Here is a 23,153-nt window from a genome sequence, read left to right as displayed (position 1 = left end):
ACAGTTTTAGTGGCATGGTTTCTTTGAAAGAAAATAGTTTCAAACTAGATTCATCCACGTTCAGAATATCAAGAGCCAAAGGTGTCACCAACAAAATCTACCTTCTACTTGCCTTCACTGAATTGGTTTTGAGGTAGAAAAATGTATGATAGATGTCCCCTGTAGTCGACTGGTTCCACCTCACTAACGCTAATAGGGTTGGAATGAAAATGGTAAATTTTGAGGTTGACCAAAATTCCTCTCAGAGGTTTTGAAATGAAGTAGGACTGTAGTTATTGGTTCTGTCTCAAATGTGTTCAGTGTATTTATTACTTCATGTAAAGGCAATCACATGCCGTGCTCCATCAACTCCTTCTACCTGGATCAAGCTCACCAAACCAAACTCTTGCTGCTAATAAATGCTAGTTTATGCACCAAAGCTGAGGGAGCCTTTTTATGATGACAGGTAAGTTTGATTTCAAGAGTTGAGGACGATAAACACCTCACCTCTGGCCACTTGCTCACATAGATTTGATTGTCTGACTTCATTTAACAAAATTAAAATGTTGGTGCACATCAATGATTATCATTTTTACTACATGCTTCTGTCCTGCTGTCTCAGATGAACTTGAAGAGTTTGTCATCACCTGCTTATTCAGTCTGTCCCAAGTCCAAATTTGGAGGTAGATTCAATTAATTAATCAATCAACCAAATGATCAGTCCTGTCAAGTTAGATGTCAGTGTGTTTCCCATAGCGTGATGAAAGAACACAAAGAAAATTCATGCTCATAATCTGGTAAAAGATACATCAACATTTGCTGTGATCTTCTGTGCTTTCTGAGCGTCCAGGTGTGAACCGGATCAGAACACTCTCAGTGACTAACTTCCAAATAAAAAGCCGTTAGAAAATGCTTCATAGTATTTCCTGAGTTTTTTTGGTATTCATTTATCAATGTATTTTGTCATTCAACTGTTTGGTGAGGCCCACATAAACAGAGGGGTCTAAAATTAGTTCAGCCACAACAGTTCAGTGATTTTTTTTCCCCCTCAGTGATGAGATGAAGGTTTTATTGAAAAACCTTTTTTCAAGAAGCTTTGGGCACATATCCTGCAGCAAACAAGCAGACCAATCACTGGACCATTGCACACAAACAAAAAACCATGTGGTAATTGTTGGTAAATATGTGCTAGTCATTTATTTCCGCAATAAATTTATACATATATTCATTTACAACATCTACAAAACATCTTTTGCATAAAAAAATTAGCATGCTGTTTTGATGTTAGATATCAAATGAGCAGAGAGGGCAAACAGAGGATCAGGGCTGACCAGTCTGACCAGTCCTTGGTAATGTGGCTTCTAGCATGAAACCAGATGAAGGTTTTAATGCTCTTCAAAGTATGTGATCTCCCCAGATCCAAAATAAATGATCACACTCCCCTTTATTTTGCAACACTATGAACATTTGAGCAAGCAAACATACGTTTTACATACGATGTTGTCAATCGTCTAAGATATCACAAACCAATTGGACCATCCCCCAGCGCCCACAAAAAAACCCCCAAAAAAACATGAGATGGAGTGTCAAACTTGCAGAAGAAAAAGCATTTCAGAGTTGCTGTGAACATCCTCTTCCTTGGCATCATCACTGCCATTGGATCTCTACTGTTGGACTTGGTTGGTCTATTTATATTTCAGGTTGAAGGGTGCAAAGGGTCTTGAAAGAGTTATTCTCCCCATCAGAGTCACAGAGCACTATCCTGTCAGGCTACACTTCTATAGTCTCAACAGATTTTTGCCAGATAATTCACAGAACACTGGAAACCTAACAACATGGTGTAAACAGAGTTAGATGACTTTTGATTTTATTCCAAAATTCATGAGGAAATTATGTAACAACCACAAGAAGAAGAAGAAGAAGAAGAAGAAGAAGAAGTTTGAGACAGAAGTTGGACTATCATCTTTCATGCTGCTGTTAGAATGAATGAAACAAACATTAAGTAAGAGTTTCTTTGTGATAAAGAAAAAGCTGTCTGACCATGTTTAGCTCAGACAGAGTCCATCAATCCTGGGAGAAGACCCGTTTGATTACATCGCAGGACCTTTGACGGCTTACAAAAGCAACACTAACATGACATTGAACATGTGGAGTTGGTACATTCTTAAGTTTCAGGGCAGCACTCTCCTGTTTTTAGAGTGGAGCACTACAATATAGGTGCAACATAAGAAGAAGGTCATTCCAATTGCAATGACCTTCAGAGACAGCAGAGTTAAGGAAGAAAAACAGGGGTAATGGCAGCAGGTGAACATCATCACATGATTGCCTTCCAACCACAGTTCAACTACACGTGATTAAAAACACACAGAAATGCCACTAAAATGTTTGTGTGAGAGGGAAAAGCTGACAACATTTCACATTTCACTTATGATAACATCATCAAACACTCTGAGGCCATCAGGGAGTGAGAGCAAATGTGAAGAGTGTGATGTTATCATGAGCACAACCAAGCTAGCAAAACAAGATGGAGGATGAATAACCCGTAAAGATCCTTTAACCTTGGCAGAACTTCAGCTGAAGGCCACGTAAGGCTTCACACTCACTGAGGTACATGAAACTAACAAAGCCAAGGCTAAGCGAAGGCTTTATTAGCTGATCAGGGCTTGTTTATGTTCTCTTACCTGAATCCAGATTGACATTTGGCAGCTCAACACCAGACATCATCACACCAACTGGCTGAGGGAATATAGGTAACCTGTTAACTGATTATGTGATCATAACTGGCCAGATTGAGACAAGCGTCAGTGATGCAGTGATGCAGCAGACCCCATCTGGGAGGCCAAGGGATGCTTGATGAAGGTACAGGATGCCTGATGGAGGGTCAGCATGCCTGACAGAGGCCCAGAATGCCTGACCAAGGGTCAGAACACTTGACAAAGGCCCGGAATACCTGATGAAGGTCCAGGACATCTGATGAAGTCCCAGGACACATGGTAGAGGCGGAGGGCTAGAGTTAGGGTTGCTTGAAAAAGGTCCAGGACTCTTGGCAGAGGCCCAGGACACCTGAAGAAGATCCAGGACACCTAGCAGAGGTCTTGGACACCTGCTGAGGGCTCAGAAGGCCTGGCAAAGGCCCAGGACACCTGATGAAGGGTTAGGATGCCTGACAGAGGCTCAGGACACCTGACAAAGGCCCAGGACACCCGAAGAAGATCCAGGACACCTGGCAGAGGTCCAGCACATCTGCCGAGGGCTCAGGATGCCTGATGAAGGCCCAGGATGCCCGACAAAGGGTCAGGATGCCTGAAGAAGATAAAGGACACCTGGCAGTGGTTCAGGATGACTGATGAGGATTCAGGATGCCTGATGAAGGCACAAGATGCCTGGCAGAGACTCAGAAGGCCTTACAAAGCCCAGGATGCCTAACAAAGCCCAGGGCATCTGATGAAGGCCCAGGACGCCTGATGAGGGTCCAGGACACCTGGTTGAGGCCCAGGATCCTTGACAAAGGCTCCGGACACCTGGTGAAGGACTGTGATGCCTGAATAACATGCAAGACACTTGATAGTGTCCCAGGACCACTGACAAAGGCCTAGGATGCCTGATGAAGTCCCAGGACGCTTTATAAAGGCCCAGGATGCCTGAGAAAGGGTCAGGATGTGTGGCAGGGGCCCAGAATGACTTACAAAGACTCAGGACACCTGATGAAAGCCCAGAATGCCTGACGAAGACCCAGGGTGGCTGACAAAGGTTTGGGACACCTAGATGCAGGATGTAAAGAGGGGATTGATGTTCTGACTTTATTTTTTTTTTTGGGGGGGGGGGGCATGCAATGAATAAACCCCTGGAATGTTGCTAAAATTGTTGCAGACCAAAAGCCCAGGATGTGAAATCAGCTCTTGAATAAGAGTGAAATCTGGTCCAGCTATACACCCAAAAATGATGCAGGAATCTGAGGGACATGCCCACCCAGGTAGCAGCTAGCAAGGTGGAGCCTTGTGAGGAGATACCTGATGAGGAGGAGCCTGACAAGGCAGAGCCTGGTGAAGCGTCCCAGTTAATGGCTCTGTTTCAGTTGGCTTCAGGTGCATAAATATCCACTGAAAAATACAAAAAAAATCTGCAACATATAATCTTCAGCTGATTTGGAACTAAACTTCTTCCTCTGTCTCAGAGTGAGAGTCAGCTCACAGAATCTAGTTCGGGGCACAGCGGGCACTGTGGAGATTCCATGTGGCCTCAGGTTGAGGAGAACAGAGGCTAAGTGTTTGTAGAGGTCTTGTGAGCATCTTCACTTTGGCAGGGGGACCATCACCTCCACGTAGTTGATGGGGAAAAAGCCAGACTCGCCGTTGATCATGCCCTCATACCAGTTCTCATCAATCTGGTTAGTGAGGATAATGATGGTGCCCTCTTTGAAGCCCAGCTCACCCTCATTCTCTGGCTCAAAGCTGTAGAGGGAGCGACAGCACGGCTGGTCCAGAACCTCTGACTCTGCAGCCCAACACAGGAAATGACCTCATACATGAAATTGTCCTGATATGTTTCCATGATCAAGAAATGTGACTTCAACATGTGCTGTGTTCACCCATAACACCATAACAAGACCTTCAGTAGTTTTAACCAAATTGGGAATAAACTCCAGGTTCACTTTCAAACTTCTAACAGAGCTCTCAACCCCCATTCAATTTCCATTAGTGGGTGGAGTTCATAATAATCTATCTCCATGACAATTTAGGACCCCCCCCACACACACACACACACACCGCTGAGGACAGGAAGGTGCAGCACTTGTCTGCTTAATGTTATCAATACCAGAAACATACTGCAACAAATGCTTAAATGAGGGGCAGCGCTGCCAATACACGTCACTCAGGATTCAACATGCTCAACTGGTCTGAGCGTGATGATGACATCATCACCATGAATACAAGTGCAACAAGTGATTTTATTTGTGACTTTTTTATCACCATGAGGGTTGGATGAGGCGGTTAAAGTTTAGGATAATGTTGTATGTTGTATATGTCACAATACCAGTGTGCTGATCCACATTACAGATGATCAGTTTATAATGAGTCAGTGATTTCAGAGCTCTATCAGTAAGGTAGTGGACACGTGTCATGTCTGAGACAATGGCTGAAACTGAGTGTTTCTTCCAAAAACTGCTCATGAGTGACTTAACCTTGAATATATCAATAAAGGAGTGAAGTAGACCACCCAATAGGACTGTTGCTCAGTTGTCAATACAAACAATCTCCATAAAAACGTAGCAAACTTCACCCACTGATGAAAAATGAGGGGTCTGTGATTGAGGGCTGGAAGCAGTACATATTCATTGACAAGTAGGTGTCAGCGTACCATACTCAGGATGATGGCACCATCAGTCCACACCAGCTAGACGGAGCTTATATGATCAGCTGGGTGGGACATGAACACACATGGAGATGGTGAGACACACAAGACAAAACAAAGTCATGCACACACACACACTCTTCCAGAGTCCTAGGTGCTAGTGGCTTTCAAGTTGGTATGTGTTTTATTGGTGACTTCAGACATGACCACAAGGACTGAAGTAAGTCCAAACATGTTCCCTCCGCCTACTATACAACAACATACACTGTCTTTGTTTGCTGGTGGATGAACTGAATTAAACAGTAATCAGTAATCAATCAGGACACTATCTGTATATGTGATTTATTTTTTTCACTTTGTTCATTAAGAAGAAATCCATATATTCAGTAAATTAGTGATATATTAGTTTCTTTAGTTCTTTTATCCCTCCATCTGTTATTGGGACCTCACTATGAGAAGAGTTGATGGAGGTGGCTGTCAGCTGACCACCCAGTCATTCGCTAGACATGGTATTGCTGTATCTATCTGTCCTTCTTTCCTACACTCTTTTAACCCTATTAGTCGAGGCAGATGGCTGCCTCCACAGAGCTTGGGTCGAGTCAATGTTTCTGCCTGTAAAAAGACAGTTCTTCCATCAGTGCTGTTTCAGGTGTGCCATCTCGTGGGGAACTAATTTCTTTAATAAATAAATTTAAAGATATGCTTCTCAACGTGCTTTGCTTGTATGAGTCATTCGATAATTTTTTGGTGAATTTGTTCTGTATAAATAAAATTGACTTGACATGGTATGTTCTATGCTGTTTTTCCACTGGCCAAACAAAAAAAAAGTTTTTTACTTTTGATTGGTTGGTAAGAGGCACATTTAGCATGTAGCATGTTGCATGTGGTATGCAAAAGAACAAAAGTACTTCTCAGTGCAATATTTTAAATATACTACTTATCTATTGTGCACTACTACTTCTATTATGCACTTTACAAGGTAACTGCTGCTAACTCTAGGATGTATGGACCGTTCCACTGCACTTCCTCACCTTATATACATTGTTGTGTAACTATTGTAACCAACTGTACTGCTCTCTGCTCCCTTAATTACCCCCAGGGAGATAATTAAAGTTTTCTGAATCTGAACCTGAATATGTTACATGCAGCAAGTAGCATGTAGCATGAAGGCAAGCAGCATGAAGACCTAAATGCAAGAAGACGTACCATTGACTTTGTGTCTGAAGTGTACGTCTGCGGAAGACAGACAGGAGACTAACGACGTCACAAAGACCAGACACACACCAGTGGAATGCAAGCAGACATAACAGGCAAGCAGCTGCACCTGCTGACTTGAGTGAGGAGCTGTAGGAGAGGCCATTATGGTGAATGTTGTCCAGCATCTCCATGCTGATCCTGCTGGACTTGGGTTTGAATTCTCTCCTGAGTCGACTGCTGGCTGAGGAAATCCTGAGGGGAGGTCATAGATAGCACATGCCCACACACAGACACACACAGACACATCTGACAGTTCATTTGTAGCTGTAGTTGATGAAGGCGTAGATAGTTGATGAAGTGATGATGAAGACCAGAGGTCCAAACGTATATTCATGTACCTCTGAATCCACCTCTTCATCTTCACTTCAGCTGTTGCTTGTTTAATTAAATTCAAGCAATTACTATGAATACTTCATATTTAAAGACATTTTTACCTGATTTACATTACATTGTTATGCATGTCTTCAAATGTACATGCTTCCTGAACATGTATTAAAACACCTGATAGACCCACAGGCTTCACCCTCACCTGTGCTGCAGCGTTCTATTGAGCTCCTCCAGGATTTCAAAGGACTGCCGATGGTACTCTGAGGCTGCAGCAATCAGCACTGACAGCTGAGTCACTTGCTCCACCTGTGCCCCCCCCCACACACACACACAGATTTTAAATACAACCTAAAACCAGAATGGGCCCATCATCTACAAAGACAGACTAATTGGACAGTGTCCTCCACAGCAGAAGCAGCAATACACTAACTGAACATGAGGAAGCTTTGTCCTTTGATGAGTATAGCTGCGAGTTGTTCAGAAACAGAAGGTGACTCAAGTGGTCTGAAACAACTGATGTGAAGATGTAAAATCAGCTGCTCATTCTCTTACGTCATTCTCCAGGAAGTTGAACATGCTCCTCTCTGCCAGGTCTCGGCTCTCCTCAAACTTCTCCAGTGTTTGCTGGAGCTCCTCCTCAGGAATCCTCCCCTGACGCTTCTTCTTATAGTCAAAGTCTAATCGCCGACCCTCCAGCTTCTTCAGGTGGTGCTGCATGCACGCACAAACACACACAAACACACACACACATACACAAACACAGGAGGTTTGTTTTACAATATAGCTGTGTATACTGTCATTTTGGTATTTATGTCACAGGTTTATCAGAAACCAATGTGGGTAACAGTATGTGACCAGTGATCTGCTGTAGGAGTGTGCGTGTGTGTGTGTGTGTGTTGGGGGGGGGGGGGGTTGTTGCACAACATAAACACTCACTAGCATTACTAGTGTTGGTCGTTCCTGTGCAGTCTCCGGACCGTAGTCGGGGGACACAGGGGAATCTCTCTCTCTTCCAGGGCCGAAGTCCAATACTTATTTTATCCTCGGGACCAACTCCCCACAAACGTCCAGAATAGCAGCAGGAGACGTGGCTTTTTGGGTCTTTGGGACACCGGGTTGTTTTATTAGCAGTTTAGCATACATACATTTCACTAGTACTCTGCCTACAACACATCTGCTCGGCTCGAACTTACTGCCCGCTGCTGCGCTCGCTCTCTCTCGCTTCACCACTCACGCCCACTACGCTACACACACACACTTTCGCGCTATTCTCACTGAGGAAATACGCCAATTACGCTGCCCTTACAACACTAGCATCATCAGGTCAAAACATTGGTCCCAGCTGAACTTTGTGTTTTGTGTTGCTTATTAGCAAATGTGACATTTTACATGCTGATCATTAAATGTTCACATGCTAATACCCTCACTGCTAGCTGCTAACGTGACTATGGTCTGAGCTAAAAGTTCACTGACTGATGTGGAAACATCGATAATGAAAGGTTCTTCTGAACGAATATTTGAGGATATTTCAAGTTTTAGTTCTTTTTCAAAGAAGGCAAAAGTATAGAATGATAACTTTTGATCTGATAATACCTGGATTTCATGTGATGAACATTTTATTTGACTTGTTTTATGAGAAGAGATTTAACATTCTGGTTCTGCCCAATGTGGGCACAGAGGTTTGCTTTGGGACACATACATTTACAGATCACTGTATATCTCCGCCATTCTTCTGCAAACACCACAGACTGACAACTCAGACCTGAACCTCCAACACCTCCTCCGCCTCAGACATCCACCTCCTCTGACATCACCACCTCCAACACCTTAATCATCCTCCTGCCCCACCTCAAATCTACACCTACGCACAACAACCCAAACCTCAACCTCCAACATTTCACTCCGCCACCAACTCAGACCCCATCTCAGACTTCTTCCTTCATCTCACACCTCCATCTCCCAACACCTCCTGCATCTCAGACCTCCACCTCCAACATCTAATTTCTCTACCTCATGTGTGTTAATATCTGTTGTGTGACTGAACCTAATCCCAGCGTGTGGTTGAGAAGGAGGAGAGGGAGAAAAATGCTGTGTGAGTTATTAAACTACACATCATATAAATCTTGGTGGGTTATGTTGATTCTTTAGCAGTAAAACCTGTGTTTAAAACTGTTGCAATTTTAAAGCTTGAATACATTTTGTAAAAGCAAAAATTCATTCTTTCCCTTCACACAAAACTTGTAATGCATTTGTTTTAAATAAAAGAATTAATGTACTTTAGTCCATAAATGTAAACACTTTGTTCATGTAAACTGTTTTATCTAGCTAATCTATAATGTGCATTTATTCTAAAGATCATGTGTAACTGCATATTTGAATTGCAAAGTTGGAAGTGGGTGTGAGGGTATGAGAGAAGTGTTGGATGTTTGAAGAGTGGTTGAAGTGATTGGTGAGAATGGTCAGTGGGAGTGATTAAGGCGTACACGTGTATTGTAGTACAGTTGACTCATTTGTTGGCAACCGGCCCAGAAAGTACACAGATGCAGCAAGTTAAAAATAGCCCCCCCTCACTTGTGCTCACCCTGACTCCTGCACAGAGAAATTAATTTTTTTCCAAGAGGCCAAAAAAACAGAGCTTTTAAAAACAAATTTTATAAATTTCTGAAAAGTGGGAGAAGCAAACAAAAGGGATGACCCCAGCATGGCCCAAGGATGGCATATTTGATGCGGTAGTATGTGAGGATATGGAAAGGTGAATCAAAGACCATAAAATAAAAGACAAAAGTAAGAAAAGGCAAGAGAAAAGAGATATTGATATAAAAATTTTGAGCACACATCAGCAGAAATAACAAACCTCGGGCAGTGACCAGCAGGGCTGCATCTATCCCTGGCTGGGTTAGTCAACTTCTCAAGTGATTTTGAGTTCAAGAAAACAAAGAAACCCACAAATGTTCCTCCTGCCATCAGCTGACAACATGGCATGTATAACCCCAGAAACCTTAGCCTTCATGAGCGGAGTACAATAATTTCCTCCTCTAAACCATCCACCTGTCTTTAAGACCCCATCCCAGCTAAGCTGCTAAAAGACTCTTTACCCTTAGTTAGAACCTCTCTCTTATACCCCTTTCAAACTGAAACACGCGTGTCCAAGCGGGTTTTTGTTTTTTTTTGCTCGGTATTAGGGCGCATTCAAGCTTCCAGCAGACGTGGGTCTGAGCTCCCGCTGTGAGGGCTGTGTGCCTATGTTTTTCTCTGTTGTACGTCGTTGAGCTGACAATGTCATCATAACACACAAAAGTGCGCGGGAACACTGCAAGGTAAACAAATGACAATGTGGACGTCGTTGAGTCTAATGTTTTCATTGTCGTTGCGTGCATTGCAATTTTGTCTCTTTTGCAAAGCATACAAACTCATGCAGATTGGAAAATGTCTGAGCACGAAAGCAGCGAAGCAAAATGCCATAAATCACAGTGTCCTGTACGGTTCCAGAAATCTGCCACTGGATCTCTTCTTCACCGCAGATGGTGAGCAGCTTGCAGACGTCACAATCTTGCCAGTGCGCTGCCGTGATCGATAAAAAGATGTGGTAGATCGCTACACAAGTTGTTTAGAAACACGCGCTTGTGCAGTTCACGTCGGGTTCCCCGATTAGTGGGAGTTTCTTCTAACATACAAAGTCCTCAACAGTCAGGCTCCTTCATATTTGACAGAGCTCATGGTCCCTTATTACCCAGCTAGAACCCTTCGCTCCCAGGATACAGGGTTACTGGTGGTTCCTAGAGTTTCTAAAAGTAGAATGGGAGCCAGAGCCTTCAGCTATCAGGCTCCCCTCCTGTGGAACCGTCTCCCAGTTTCAGTCCGGGATGCAGACACCCTCTCTACCTTTAAGAGCAGACTTAAGACCTTCCTTTTTGATCAGGCTTATAGTTAGGGCTGCTTAGGCTGGCCCTTAGATATGCTGCTATAGTCTTAGACTGCTGGGGGATCTCCCATGGTGCACTGGGCTTCTCTCTCCTTCTCTCTTTCCTCCTGTATGTGTCAAATATAAATCTTACTCATACGAACTCGTCTTCTTCTCCGGAGCCTTCGGGCTCCCCTCTTCCCAGATCCCAGGTGCTGCTGGAGGAGGGTACAGAGCTGAAGAGGCTCAAGCTGCCACCCATAGCTCCACCTGCTCACGTCCCCGTCTGTCCATCAGTCTCTTCCCTTTATCACTCTCTTTATCTCTGTCCCACTCTTTCCCTCTGTATATCTGTCTTCCTCCATTATCTGTCTTTGTCTCTGCCCTGCTCTCCTGCTCTCTTTCCCCCCAACCAGTCAAAGCAGAAGGCCGTCTCCATTGAGTCTGGATCTGCTACACGTTCCTGCCTATTAAAAGGAAGGTTTTCGTTGCTGCTGTTGCAGGATGTGAGACCTGCTCTACTAGTAAAGAGTCATGAGATAACTTTTGTTGTGATTTGGCGCTAGACAAATAAATTAATTTACTTGACTTGACTTCCCAAGCATGATGTCGATTAATTCACGTAAGATAATCCACATGTAAATTGTTTGAAAAAAAGGAGTGAAATAGTGTCTTGGGGACATCAACAGGAAGACTTTATTGAGAGTGAGAGAGTGAGCAGCTCTCGCAGCGCAGCCCAGCCCAGCCCAGCCCAGCCCAGCCCAGCTCAGCCCAGCCCAATTTTTGTTTTTTTGGTTTTTTTCCAGAGCTTCCACAATGACAGCCTGACAGGTGCCACAAAATCAGAATGCAACAGGAAATTAGCTCTACGTCAACAGGTCATATCACAGGAAACCTGAGACAAAGCAGGTTGCCTTTTTCACACAGCAGGCGAACCGAGCAGAGCTGAGGCGAGCTGCAAAACACCGGGTTGCTTGGAGTGTCGGTGGATGCGGGTCAAAATGCCGAGGCGACACTTTCAGAGTGCCCAAACACTGTGTTCATCTGCATATTTGGTGAAGTGTGAAAGGGGCTTTGGAGAAGATCAATGTGTCACTGTTATCTGGTTGTTGGCGGTGGGGGTCTGTGGTGAAGGAGGTGTGGGTCTGAGGTGGAGGAGGTGCTGGAAATTGAGGTCTGAGGTCACAGAGGTGGAGAGGTGAGGTGTTCCAGGTGGCAATGTCAGGTAGAGGTGGGACGTGGTGGTGTGTACACTTTGACAGTTTTTCTCCCATTAGCCTTCATGAGCTTAGTACAATAATTTCCTCCTCTAAACCCTCCACCTGTCTTCTGGACCCCATCCCAACTAAGCTGCTTAAAGACACTCTACCCCTCGTTAGCACCTCTCTCTGAGATATGATCATTGTGTCACTGTTATCTGGTTACATCCCACAGTCTTTAAAGTGGCAGTAATTAGACCCCTTCTCAAAAAAGCAACCCTGGATCCAGAAGTTTTGGCCAACTACAGACCAATATCAAATGTTCCTTTTCTCTCCAAAATTCTGGAGACAGCAGTTGCTAACACACCTTCAGCCACAGAAGAGTGTTAATCAGTGGAATCACCTGTTAAAGGGTTTGGTTGGAAGGAAAACCTGCGTACACATGGCCCTCCATGGCACATGGTTGCCCACCCCTGCAGTAGCAGCTTCTATATTTGCAGAAGATAGGAATGAACTGACACAAGTACCTGGTGCCACATCTCATGCTGGACATGCTACTGCAGACCTAGCTACTACTCTTCCCTTTATCTGTCCTAATGTAACTGAGATAGTTGCTGAGGGCCCAAAATCTAGAATCAGTAACAGTGTGTCAGACTGGAACAGCACCGGAGCCGGACCAAAAGTATCAACTCCAGCCCGAAGCTGGTCGGATGTTGTGTGTCGCCAAGGCAAAACCAGTAAGAAAACAAATAATAGACCCTCTACACTCACTCCTCCGGCTGAGCTCTCTCTGCACAATAGGTATGATCCTCTAAATCTGCCTGAACTGGAGAACTGGCCTGAACTTCGGGAGGTCAATCATACCTCAAACACACGAGTCAATCAGAGACAAAGAGAAAGCCCCAGGAGAACAGCCAAGCCGAAGGTCAGGAGAAACAAGACAAGTGAAAGAAACTCCATGCCTCGACATGACCAGCCAGACACCCTCTTAATTGGAGACTCTATCACGAGGCTACTCAGAATGCAAAGGACGGAAAATCTAACTGTGGATGACACAACAGTGGAGGAGCTAACATCGATACTCCCCACCATCATATCCACACATCCCAGCAACATGAACATTATCATCCATACTGGGTCTTTTGACATTCTGTGGATGAAAACTGGCTCTGAGATTTTAAAGACTTCTCCCAGCTACTGGAAAAAATTAATGTCTCTCAATGACAAAACATCTTCATCTCAGGCCCCATTCCAACTCTGGGAAAGGGAATCTTTCAGCGTTTCAGAGTCTTTCAGCCGGCTCCTTGCCCTAAAATCCTGGCTGACCTCAGCGTGTTTCACTAAAGGGATTAAGTTTATTGACAACTTCAACATCTTCTGGAACTGCAGTGACCACTTCAAACAAGATGGGATCCATCCTAACATCACGGGGTGCAGACTGCTCGCCACCAACTTACGTCACACCCTCGGGAACAACTGCGTGATGATAACCACCAAGGACAACAGCAAAAGCAGGGAGGCAGTCGTTATCTCCCCACCAACACATGACCCTCTGGCCATAGTCATCCAGAAAATGTGAAGGATGTCTCTATTCCGATCCCCAGAGGTCCGGGCGAGGTAAGGGGCCGAGCACTGTGGCCGTAACACCCAACAGACCTCCAAAATGCTCTGCTGACTTTAACGAGGACCTTGCTGAGTTACTCTTAATTATGTCCACTGATTTTAACTGCATTGTCTTAACAGGGGACTTTAATATTCACATTGACGACTCAATGAATGCTAACACCAGGGACTTCTGTTCTGTTCTTGACACTTTTGGTTTTTTACAACATGTACATGAGCCAACGCATGCTCAAGGTCACACACTGAACCTGGTTATCTCCAAAGGGGTCAACATCTCTTCTGTTGTGGTTACAGATCTGGCCTTGTCTGACCATTCCTGCGTCTTCTTTGATATGCACCTAACTCAAAACATTAAAACTCCTTGCATTACTTCTAAAAAAAAGATGCATAAATGAGAAAAAGCCTTAGATTTTATGGAAGCTATAGCTACAGCAGATACACTGAGGGCTGAGTCAGTTGATGAACTACTTAATCAATTCAACTCAAAAATTCTAAAGGTAATGGATGCTGTGGCACTTATCAAATCTAAAATGAAGTTGACAAAGCAGAAACCTCCCTGGAGACATACTAGTGCCGTCAAAGCCCTGAAACGAGAATGTAGAAAGGCTGAACGGATATGGAGGAAAACCAAGCTCCATGTTCATTATGAGCTGTACAGAAACATGTTACGAGAGTACAACAGTGTGCTCTGCAACGCCCGACAGCAGCACTTATCTGAGTTGATTAGCACCAATGTCAACAACCCGCAAACTCTGTTTGCTGTGGTTGATAAACTTACAAACCCCCCTCAACAAATAAACCCAGAATTTCTCTCCGTAGAGAAATGCAATGAATTTGTTAACTTTTTCTCTGACAAAATCAAAACCATTAGACATAACATCAATGACACACAGTTGAACATGGAGGTTTCCCTGTCTGCTAGACCTAATCCTTCAACTGTTTTGTCAGAGTTTAATCTGATTGACTCAAAAGTATTGGAAGACAATGTCCATCATTTAAGATCAACAACATGCACTCTGGACGTAATGCCATCTGACTTTCTAAAAACTGTTCTTCCCTCAGTGGAAGCTGATTTACTGCAAATAGTAAACAGTTCACTGTCATCAGGTGTCTTTCCAGAGATGCTAAAAAGAGCTGCTGTGAAACCGCTTCTAAAAATGAGAAACCAAGATGCCTTAATTCTGAATAATTACAGACCAGTCTCAAACCTCCCTTTTCTAGCCAAGATCATCAAGAAATTTATATTTAATCAGCCGAATGTCTTTCTGGGCAGGGTAGGCATTCTGGACAAATTTCAATCAGGTGTCCGACCTCACCACAGCACTGAAACGGCCTTGGTTAAGGTGTTAAACGACATAAGACTGAATACAGACTCTGGCCGTGTATCTATTTTGGTTTTATTAGAACTTAGTGCTGTGTTTGACACTGTTGATCATGGAATCACTCTGCACAGGTTAGAAAACTGGGTTGGACTCTCAGGAACGGTCCTCAAGTGGTTCAGATCTTACTTAGAAGACAGGATGTATCTTGTTACAATCGGCATCTATGAATCTGAAGAACTGGCAATGACGAGTGGCGTCCCCCAGGGGTCCATATTAGGCCCCCTTCTGTTCAATTTGTACATGTTACCTTTGAGTCAGATTCTAAAGCAGTTCAATATTGACTACCACAGCTATGCTGACGATACACAGCTTTATGTATCTGTGTCGCCAGGGGAATTAAGTTCAGTTGAGTCACTGTATAAGTGTTTGGAGCAAATTAAAAATTGGATGAGCCACAATTTCCTTCAACTTAACCAGGACATTTAGTTACTATGCTGAAAATCAGTGGAACAAGCTACCAATGGAGGTAAAACTTTCACCAGGCGTGGATATCTTCAAAACCAGGTTGAAAACTTTCCTCTTCTCATGTGCCCATTCATAGTCTGCACTGACTTTCTCTCTTTTCTTTTCTCTTCATTTCTTTCCTTCCTGTATTTTAATCTATTAATGTAAAGCACATTGAATTGCCCTATGTATGAAATGCGCTATACAAATAAATTTGCCTTGCCTTGCCATAATTTCCTTTTATTAAACTCTGAGAGACTTCTACCTCAGACACCTCTGTCACTTAAGATTTCCTCCTCCATCTCAGACCTCCCCCCCCAACACCTTGATCCTGCCACCTCTGACATCTTCACCTGTGACCCCTCAGACATCCACATCTGCCTCTGACACTTCACACCTCCACCTCCTCCATAGACCTCAATCGCAAACACCTCTTGCACCTCAGACCTCCTTGTCAAACATATTTTCCTACTCAGTCTTCCCCTCCTACTCAGACATTCACCTCCTCCAACTCAGACACCTGCTCCATCTTAGACTTCTTCTTCCACCTCAGACCTCCACTCCCAACACCTCATACTTCCACCTCTGACATCTCAACCTCCAACACAACAGACCTCGACCTCCTCCATCTCCAACACCTCCTCCATTTTAGACCTCAAGCTCCAATTCCAACATCTTCACCTCCACCATCTTATACCTCTACCTCCATCATGTCAGACATCCACCTGCTCCACCTGCAATGGTGTCTTGGTGCACACAAATTCGGCAGGTACATTCGGCAGTAAAATCTGGTCAACTGGACGTAAGTTACTTACGTCCAGTTGACCAGATTTTACTTCGCTTCGATCAACTGTTCTGAAGAGTAGAGCCCTGTTATAAGGTTTTATACATACATGTAAGCATTTCCTGCTATGTAACAGTTAAAATATGCAAGAAAATATTCCACAGATCTGTAATTATCTATTGATCTCAATCTATCTATTGAAGCTAAAACTGCCTGGTGATGGAAATCCTAGCACAGTGCTTGAGCACATTCAGGTACCAGTTGAAGGCTGCTGTAGGACAAGATAGGATAATCATAGGTGTGATTGGCAAAGGACAAAAAAGTAGAAAATAGATGGTGCATCTACCATGACATGATGTGACGCGACCCCCCCCCCCCCCACACACACACACACAGTGACATTACTTAAATACATTTAATTACATAAAGTTCACAGTGCAAACAGTGTGAAATAGTTGGCCCCAGACATCCAAAATTCATATAGGCTAACACATCAGATTTGTTCAATGATTGCAGGCTCTTTGGTTGGAGCTCTGCTTTCATCAACTAGCCTACTTGTGGACAGACATGAATTGACAAACACAGTAGCAGTGACAATGAGCAGTAATTTCAGTCTTGTCCGTCTTAGGTCTATGGTATTTTGTAGGGCAGGCACCTGTCTGTAGCTGCCTGCATAAGGTAGGCCTATGGATAATTTTATTTGGGGTTGAAAACGTATCACAATATCCAGATTGATCACGTTCTGCACATACGTCGGGCAGGTACAGGTGGCTACATCAAGTCGAGTTTCACTAGTTTGTTTAACATACCCAGCTGTGTCATAGAACATCCCATCATCATGGTGCTTATATTGTCAGATTCCAGGGAAACTCCCCCAGCTCAATATGCAAAGATATGTGTGCTGGAAACCTATGATGAGAAACATGTAGAAAATCCAAATTTTTTGTGATACAATTTTTTTGTTTTTAACATTTTTTTTAAATAAAATATATTTAAGCAGTACCAAGTGAACTGATAGCATATCTGGACAGCATAGACTGTCCTGAAAAAAACCCAAACAAGATATAGCATGTAGAGATTGACCTTACAATGACCAAGATAATAGCTCGAAAGCAAAGGATGTAAAATTACCCCAAAAGCAGCTCGGGTCCCTAAGGGTTAATCTATACTCTAAATTGACCGTAGGTATGGCTGTGAGAGCCAATGGTTGTCTGTCTATATGTGTTGGCCCTGAGATGGACTGGTGACCCATCCAAGGGGAACCCCGCCTCTTACCCGAAGGCTGCTTGGATAGGCTCCAGCCCTCCCATGACCTTTAACAGGATAGGCAGTAGAAAATGGATGGATGGATGGATAAAGATAAGTAAAATATACTACAGGAAGTTTCAACGTACTGTGATCTCTTTCAGGTCCTTTTCCTGTAGATTCTGTAGGGGATCAATAAAGTTCTGTTTGACATTTATGTCCAGGGAGTCCTTCAGAGCGGCCATCTGCCTCAGGGCTTCACCCATGTCCACCAGAGAACAACCTGAGAGACACAGAGACCCAGTCCTCAGATGGACACATAGCTGCACAGGCCGTCGGATGCTTTCTTGTCATATATATATATTATATAAATATTAAATGTATAACGTTACTAATATACACTATCCAACTGGTATTTAATTGTGGAAAATGCTTGGTGACAGGTGACATTACTCCTATGTCATGGGGACCACCACATTTCATCAATTTGCTCTCAGAGAGTTCCTGGTTCTTTTGAGTTATTTGAAGGCTGTTGAACGATACTGAGGCTGCTCCTCATATGTGCCACCCTGATCCACAGAGACAGCACATTTGTGTTCACCCTCTCTAAGCAGATGTTGTTCAGTGTCCTGAGGGTCCTTTTTGGCACATTACTCTCAAGTATGTCACTACTGATGCTCAGTACTGCAGCTGTATTCGCCAGGCAAGTCAAGTCATAAAAATACAATTTTGATAAATAGTGGACAGGTCATGAGTAGTGGCAAAAAAAATTGTAAATGAGGTAACTATGAACTACATTCATTTAAATAAGAAAAAACTTCATTTTTATCAGGCTTGAATGAGCCAACTACAACACTTTTGTACCTGTGGGATCCTTTATATACAAACGCAGGGAAGATTAAAGAGAAAATGGAATAAACAGATTTAAAAACAAATAAAAGGACATTAAAGTTGTAGGAAATGGAAGTGATTGGAAGCCTCCTGATATTCTGTGTACTAAATGCTTCATTCTTATAATTTTGTCTGTCATGTTTAAATTTAGTCTTGCTCCAAAATGCGTAGATGAGAAGAAGATTGGTATGCTGTTGTACTTTGAATTGCTGAACCTTACACTAAACAGTGCAGACAGAAGCTGCACAGTTCACTTTGGAAAGTAACATTTATGAAAGTGATCTGCAGGTGACATGTGTGTATGAATCTATAACCTGACACTTGACACCTGATTTCGGATGGATGTTGGGTGAATAATTTACAGCACATGTAGACTTCCTGCCTGTGCATCATCTGTGCAAATGTTACTGCTGTACACAGTTATAAAAACTGTGGAAAACAGCGGCCTGGTGGTTCCACAACACACCAAAGACGGACTGCTCTCCCAGTTCATGGCCATGGCGCAGCATGCTGTCTCCCAGTAGGCCCTCAGTCTGGGGGTAACCTGTGGTCTTCACTTGCCCCCGGATCTTGGAAACGGTGTTGAGCATGTTGAGTTTTGCTCGAGAAGCTGCAGGGACAAGAGGAATGCATTGTTAATGTGAACAGAAGATTGGTGAGAAGCATCCTGATAGGATCTTACCTGGATTTGGCTGCAGGTACTCAGTGGTTTTTGACAAGAGGTCCAACACTGACTTGTTGGTCACTACAATTTTCTGATTTAGGTCAAACAAAAACAGACAATAAATGTTGCTGTATGTCAGTATTTTTCCTGGTTGACATCACAAAGTGCAATCTGACATGAAGACTGGTTAGTAATATTGGTGATTGTGCTGCAAAAATGACCTCTGTTTTTTTACTGTGGTCACACACTCTTCAGTTTTAAATACTTCTGAAGCCAAATACATGAACAGTAATGACTGACAAGCTTATTGTTTGGATGGTGCACTTCACATAAAAGCCTGAAATCACTGAGAACATAGAGCCAGTAAAATCAACTCACCCGCTCCATCTCCATGAAGTTCTCGTCCAGCTTCGTCCCCTCAACTCTGCTGATCTTTTCACTGAGGAGCTGCTTGAACACAAATATAAACCACAGTACAAGAGTCAGTACAAGAAGAACAGTGTTTCAGTGTCTGTTAGCAGGACAATGTGAAGACCACTGGCCTCACTAACCACACCAACACATTTAAAACCAGACACTCCAGAGGGATGCAGAACAGCAGTAAGTTCACACGGTGGCTGCACATCACAGATATTCTGTTGTTTCTAGCTTTCCCTGGCTAGATGGTGTAATAACCTATGAACAGCCTAATATTATCTTGGTGGTCACATGATAGTAAGTAGCAGCTTCGCAGTGACTGCTGCTGAATTACTGTTTCTGTCACTATTTTACACTCCATACTTTAATATCCAGGCAGCCCGTTGGTGCAGTGGTCAGCACTGTCGCCTCACAGCAAGAAGGTTCCGGATTCGAGTACTGGCTCGGGCACGGGATCTTTCTGTGTGGAGTTTGCATGTTCTCCCTGTGCCTGCATGGGTTCTCTCCAGCTACTCCGGCTTCTTCCCACCGTCCAAGGACATGCAATTGGGAAATAGGCTAATAGGGTACTCTAAATTGACCGTTGATATGACTGTGAGTGTGAATGGTTGTTTGTCCTGCGATGGACTGGCAACCTGTCCAGGGTGAACCCTGCCTCTCGCCCGTAGCCGCTGGGATAGGCTCCAGCCGCCCCTTGGCCATTCCAAAATATCCACCCATTTATTTAACCGATAAAATAATAGGCTTTGCTTCCTTGATCAACCTCCCAAATTCGACATCATGTTCCTGGTGTGAGGATGTGGCCAAAAGCACAGAGTGATGATGTCACATGTGTCTTCCTGCAGCAGAGGAGACAGAGGAGCCAAAATGTCAACAGTGTGGAAGTTCTTTAGTGTCGGATGTCAAAACTGCTATTTGCAATGACTGCTCTGCATCGGTGATGCAAAGAGGAGCTAATACTAAGTCTTTCAACACTAAAAACTTAATTATCCATCTCAAGAACCGTCACGAGTTTCTGGCTGTAAAGATGGAAAGTGAGAAACAACAGGTCATTGGTGGCGACAAAAAAAACAACCCTCACCAGCAGTCTCTTCTCCAATCCTTGGATAAAGCCAGGAAATACAGCTGTGACCATCCAAGAGCAAAAGGCATCACTCAGAAACTGATTGCTGTGAGTGCATTGCTCTGGACAAGCCATTTTGTTGAAGACATTGGATTCTGCAGATTTTTGGACTTCATTGAGCCTAACTACATGGTCCCCAGTCTGAGGGATCTTTCTGATTTAGCCTTGCCTGAGTTGCAAGCAGTCACATCTAGCAACATTGAGAAGCTCATTACTGATGTCACATGGGTAAGTTTTACCTCGGACATTTGGGCATCAAGTATTAGCCCTGGTAACACACTGAGCCTAATGGCACAATGATAGACAAAGACTTTGAACTTAAAAAGGCTATCCTTCATGCACAAGAGTGCCGAGGATATATCACTGCAGCTACAATCACAACTGCCTTTGAGGGCTTGCTCATGGAACGATTACTGATGTTAAATCATTTTCACCTTTCTCTTATGTCTGCATTTGCTGGCGAGCCAACATGATTAAGTGTATGCAGAATAATGCTGTATGTTGAATCCACAACAGAAACGAGATGATCTCTGAAATCAGGTGTGGAGGAAAAAATATCGGTATCGGTTATCGGCCAAAAGAGTTGTAAAATATCAGCATATTGGATATCTGCCAAAAATCCAATATCATGCATCCTCACCCCGGAGGATTAAAAAACCGTTAATGCAGAGAGAATGAGGCCATTTATGATTAAAGAAAGTAGGATGGAACCACCACCAGCATTGCTCAGGGACTGCCTTTCACAAAATACCTTCTACCACTCTCCTTCCTCCAAAAAAGCCCGGTGAACCCTTCGCACATTTCAGATGTTTAGAGTTGTTAGCATTTGCAGTACTAATACTAGTAAAAATACTTAACAGATTTCAGGTCTAAAAGGACATTAAACAATATCTTATAAAGAATTTTTCTGGAAAAACCTTACAAAAACTGTTTGAATTCAATAAATTCTCAGTGCAGTAGTGCATATGGCTTGCAGTGTTTGTGCATGTGAGGAGGCTTTTAAGTGGAAAAGCAAGGAATTTTTGAGGGATGGCAAATTAGTAAGACAGTAAGTCCTCCAACAACTGGCTTAATGAATCCGGTGGTTCAAAGTCAGTGCCTAAATTATAACCCGTTCTTCCTGTTTCCATGTAAAAAAAAAAAACCTGTCCTTTAGATGGAAAAACTGGCACCAAGCTGGTGCAAACTTTCCTCTGGTCTCAAACTGAGCTCACTAAGCTTATGTTGCTTATGGCTTAGGATGGGGTTATTATGACCTACGAGATCAAAACCAAACCTCATAACCACCATTTTGGAAAAAAAAATACTGTGATATCAGCCACACAGTTCAAAACTGTCAGTGATGGATGTGAAACTGCCAGGACACAGAAATTCTGTTCAAATTGTTTATAGTTGAAATCTGAAACATTTGTAACATCTGTTCTAAATTTCAATCTTTCTAATAGTGAGATGAAGCAATTTAATCCTGGACAGTTCATTAAACTACTTGACATCAACGTGAACAAGTGAGATGTCCTTAACCTTTAGGAAGGAATTGCAGTTTCAGGTTAAGGCATTAATAGGAAAGACAGGAAGATTCATTCATAAATAACAGCTCACAATCAGGAATGTAAAGCAGAGATTAGGTTAACAGCAGCCTTCTGGAGGTCTGGACAAGTCATGAGCCTAACGTCTACCTGGAGGACTCCAACAAAGTGGAATCTTTCGAGGAGGCGAATCACTGGCCAACACCCACAGGTGCAGGAATCCTCTTCTTCACACTGTGTGTCCTCACACAGACATATTCTCTAACTGCCTGGAAATGGTAGGGCCTTGCTGAGGGAGTTGAGCACAATTGAGAACACAATACACAGCACCAAGCTAGTATGAATACCTGACCACCTAAAAAGAGACAGTCTGTTGACTGAGCCACTGAAATATTCGGACAGGACTGAGACACAAGCAGCAGTCATGAATGGGACAGGCACGAACCTGAAGCTATAGACATTAGTATCCTGTTGAGCTGCCAGACAAGTTTCTAGGCTGATGTCAAAGGCCAGAGCCTCCACATGTTTGCTGGACCCCATGTCAACTCCATTAAAGGCCTGCCTCCCCACCATTTGCCCCCTCATCACTGACATTATCAGCTCCTCCCTGGCATCTGTTCCCCCCCCCAGATTTAAAACAGCTTCCATCACTCCTATCTTGAAGAAACCTGGTCTGGACCCTGATGATCTCAACAACTTCCACCTGATCTTCCTTTCATCAGCAAGGTTCTGGAAAGAGCAGTGGGTGTCCAGCTTCATCGAAATCTGTCTGACCAGGAGCTCTATGAACTCCTGCAATCAGCCAACAGAGCACACCACAGCACAGAGACCACCCTAATCAAAATAACTAATGACATCCTCATCGCTGCAGATTCTGGCAAAATCAGCATTCTCATTCTCCTTGACCTCTTTGGAGCTTTTGACACAGTTTCCCACACGATCCTCCTCAGACACCTATCAGATCACCTTGGCATCACCGGTACAGCACTTACATGGTTTCAGTCCTATCTACCTGCTCCCCTTCAGCCATTTCATACAC

General features: G+C 43.6%; 1 protein-coding gene across 5 annotated transcripts in view; it reads right to left on the bottom strand.

The window, feature by feature from the left end:
• Positions 1-1,149: 1,149 nt before the first annotated feature.
• The window catches only part of sh3gl3a (SH3-domain GRB2-like 3a), a 44,258-nt gene continuing 22,254 nt past the window's right edge, over positions 1,150-23,153 (bottom strand). For 2 of the 5 annotated variants that reach the window (XM_086222159.1, XM_086222150.1), the window contains 8 exons: positions 19,427-19,498; positions 19,067-19,139; positions 18,851-18,994; positions 17,643-17,776; positions 7,468-7,626; positions 7,118-7,221; positions 6,656-6,780; positions 1,150-4,473 (listed from right to left, as the gene is read on the bottom strand). In XM_086222159.1, the coding sequence (XP_086078285.1) occupies positions 4,271-4,473; positions 6,656-6,780; positions 7,118-7,221; positions 7,468-7,626; positions 17,643-17,776; positions 18,851-18,994; positions 19,067-19,139; positions 19,427-19,498 (1,014 nt within the window). In that variant the 3' untranslated portion in view covers positions 1,150-4,270. The remainder of the gene's footprint in view (positions 4,474-6,655; positions 6,781-7,117; positions 7,222-7,467; positions 7,627-17,642; positions 17,777-18,850; positions 18,995-19,066; positions 19,140-19,426; positions 19,499-23,153) is intronic. The other 3 variants (XM_086222180.1, XM_086222167.1, XM_086222191.1) reach the window with 2 other exon arrangements.

This window comes from Aulostomus chinensis, chromosome 2, assembly GCF_037954235.1.
Source record: "Aulostomus chinensis isolate RoL2024-O1b breed Wild chromosome 2, RoL_Achi_v1.0, whole genome shotgun sequence".
Taxonomy (NCBI): domain Eukaryota; kingdom Metazoa; phylum Chordata; class Actinopteri; order Syngnathiformes; family Aulostomidae; genus Aulostomus; species Aulostomus chinensis.
Note: the sequence above shows the minus strand (reverse complement) of the source record. Positions and strands in the feature narration are given on the sequence as shown.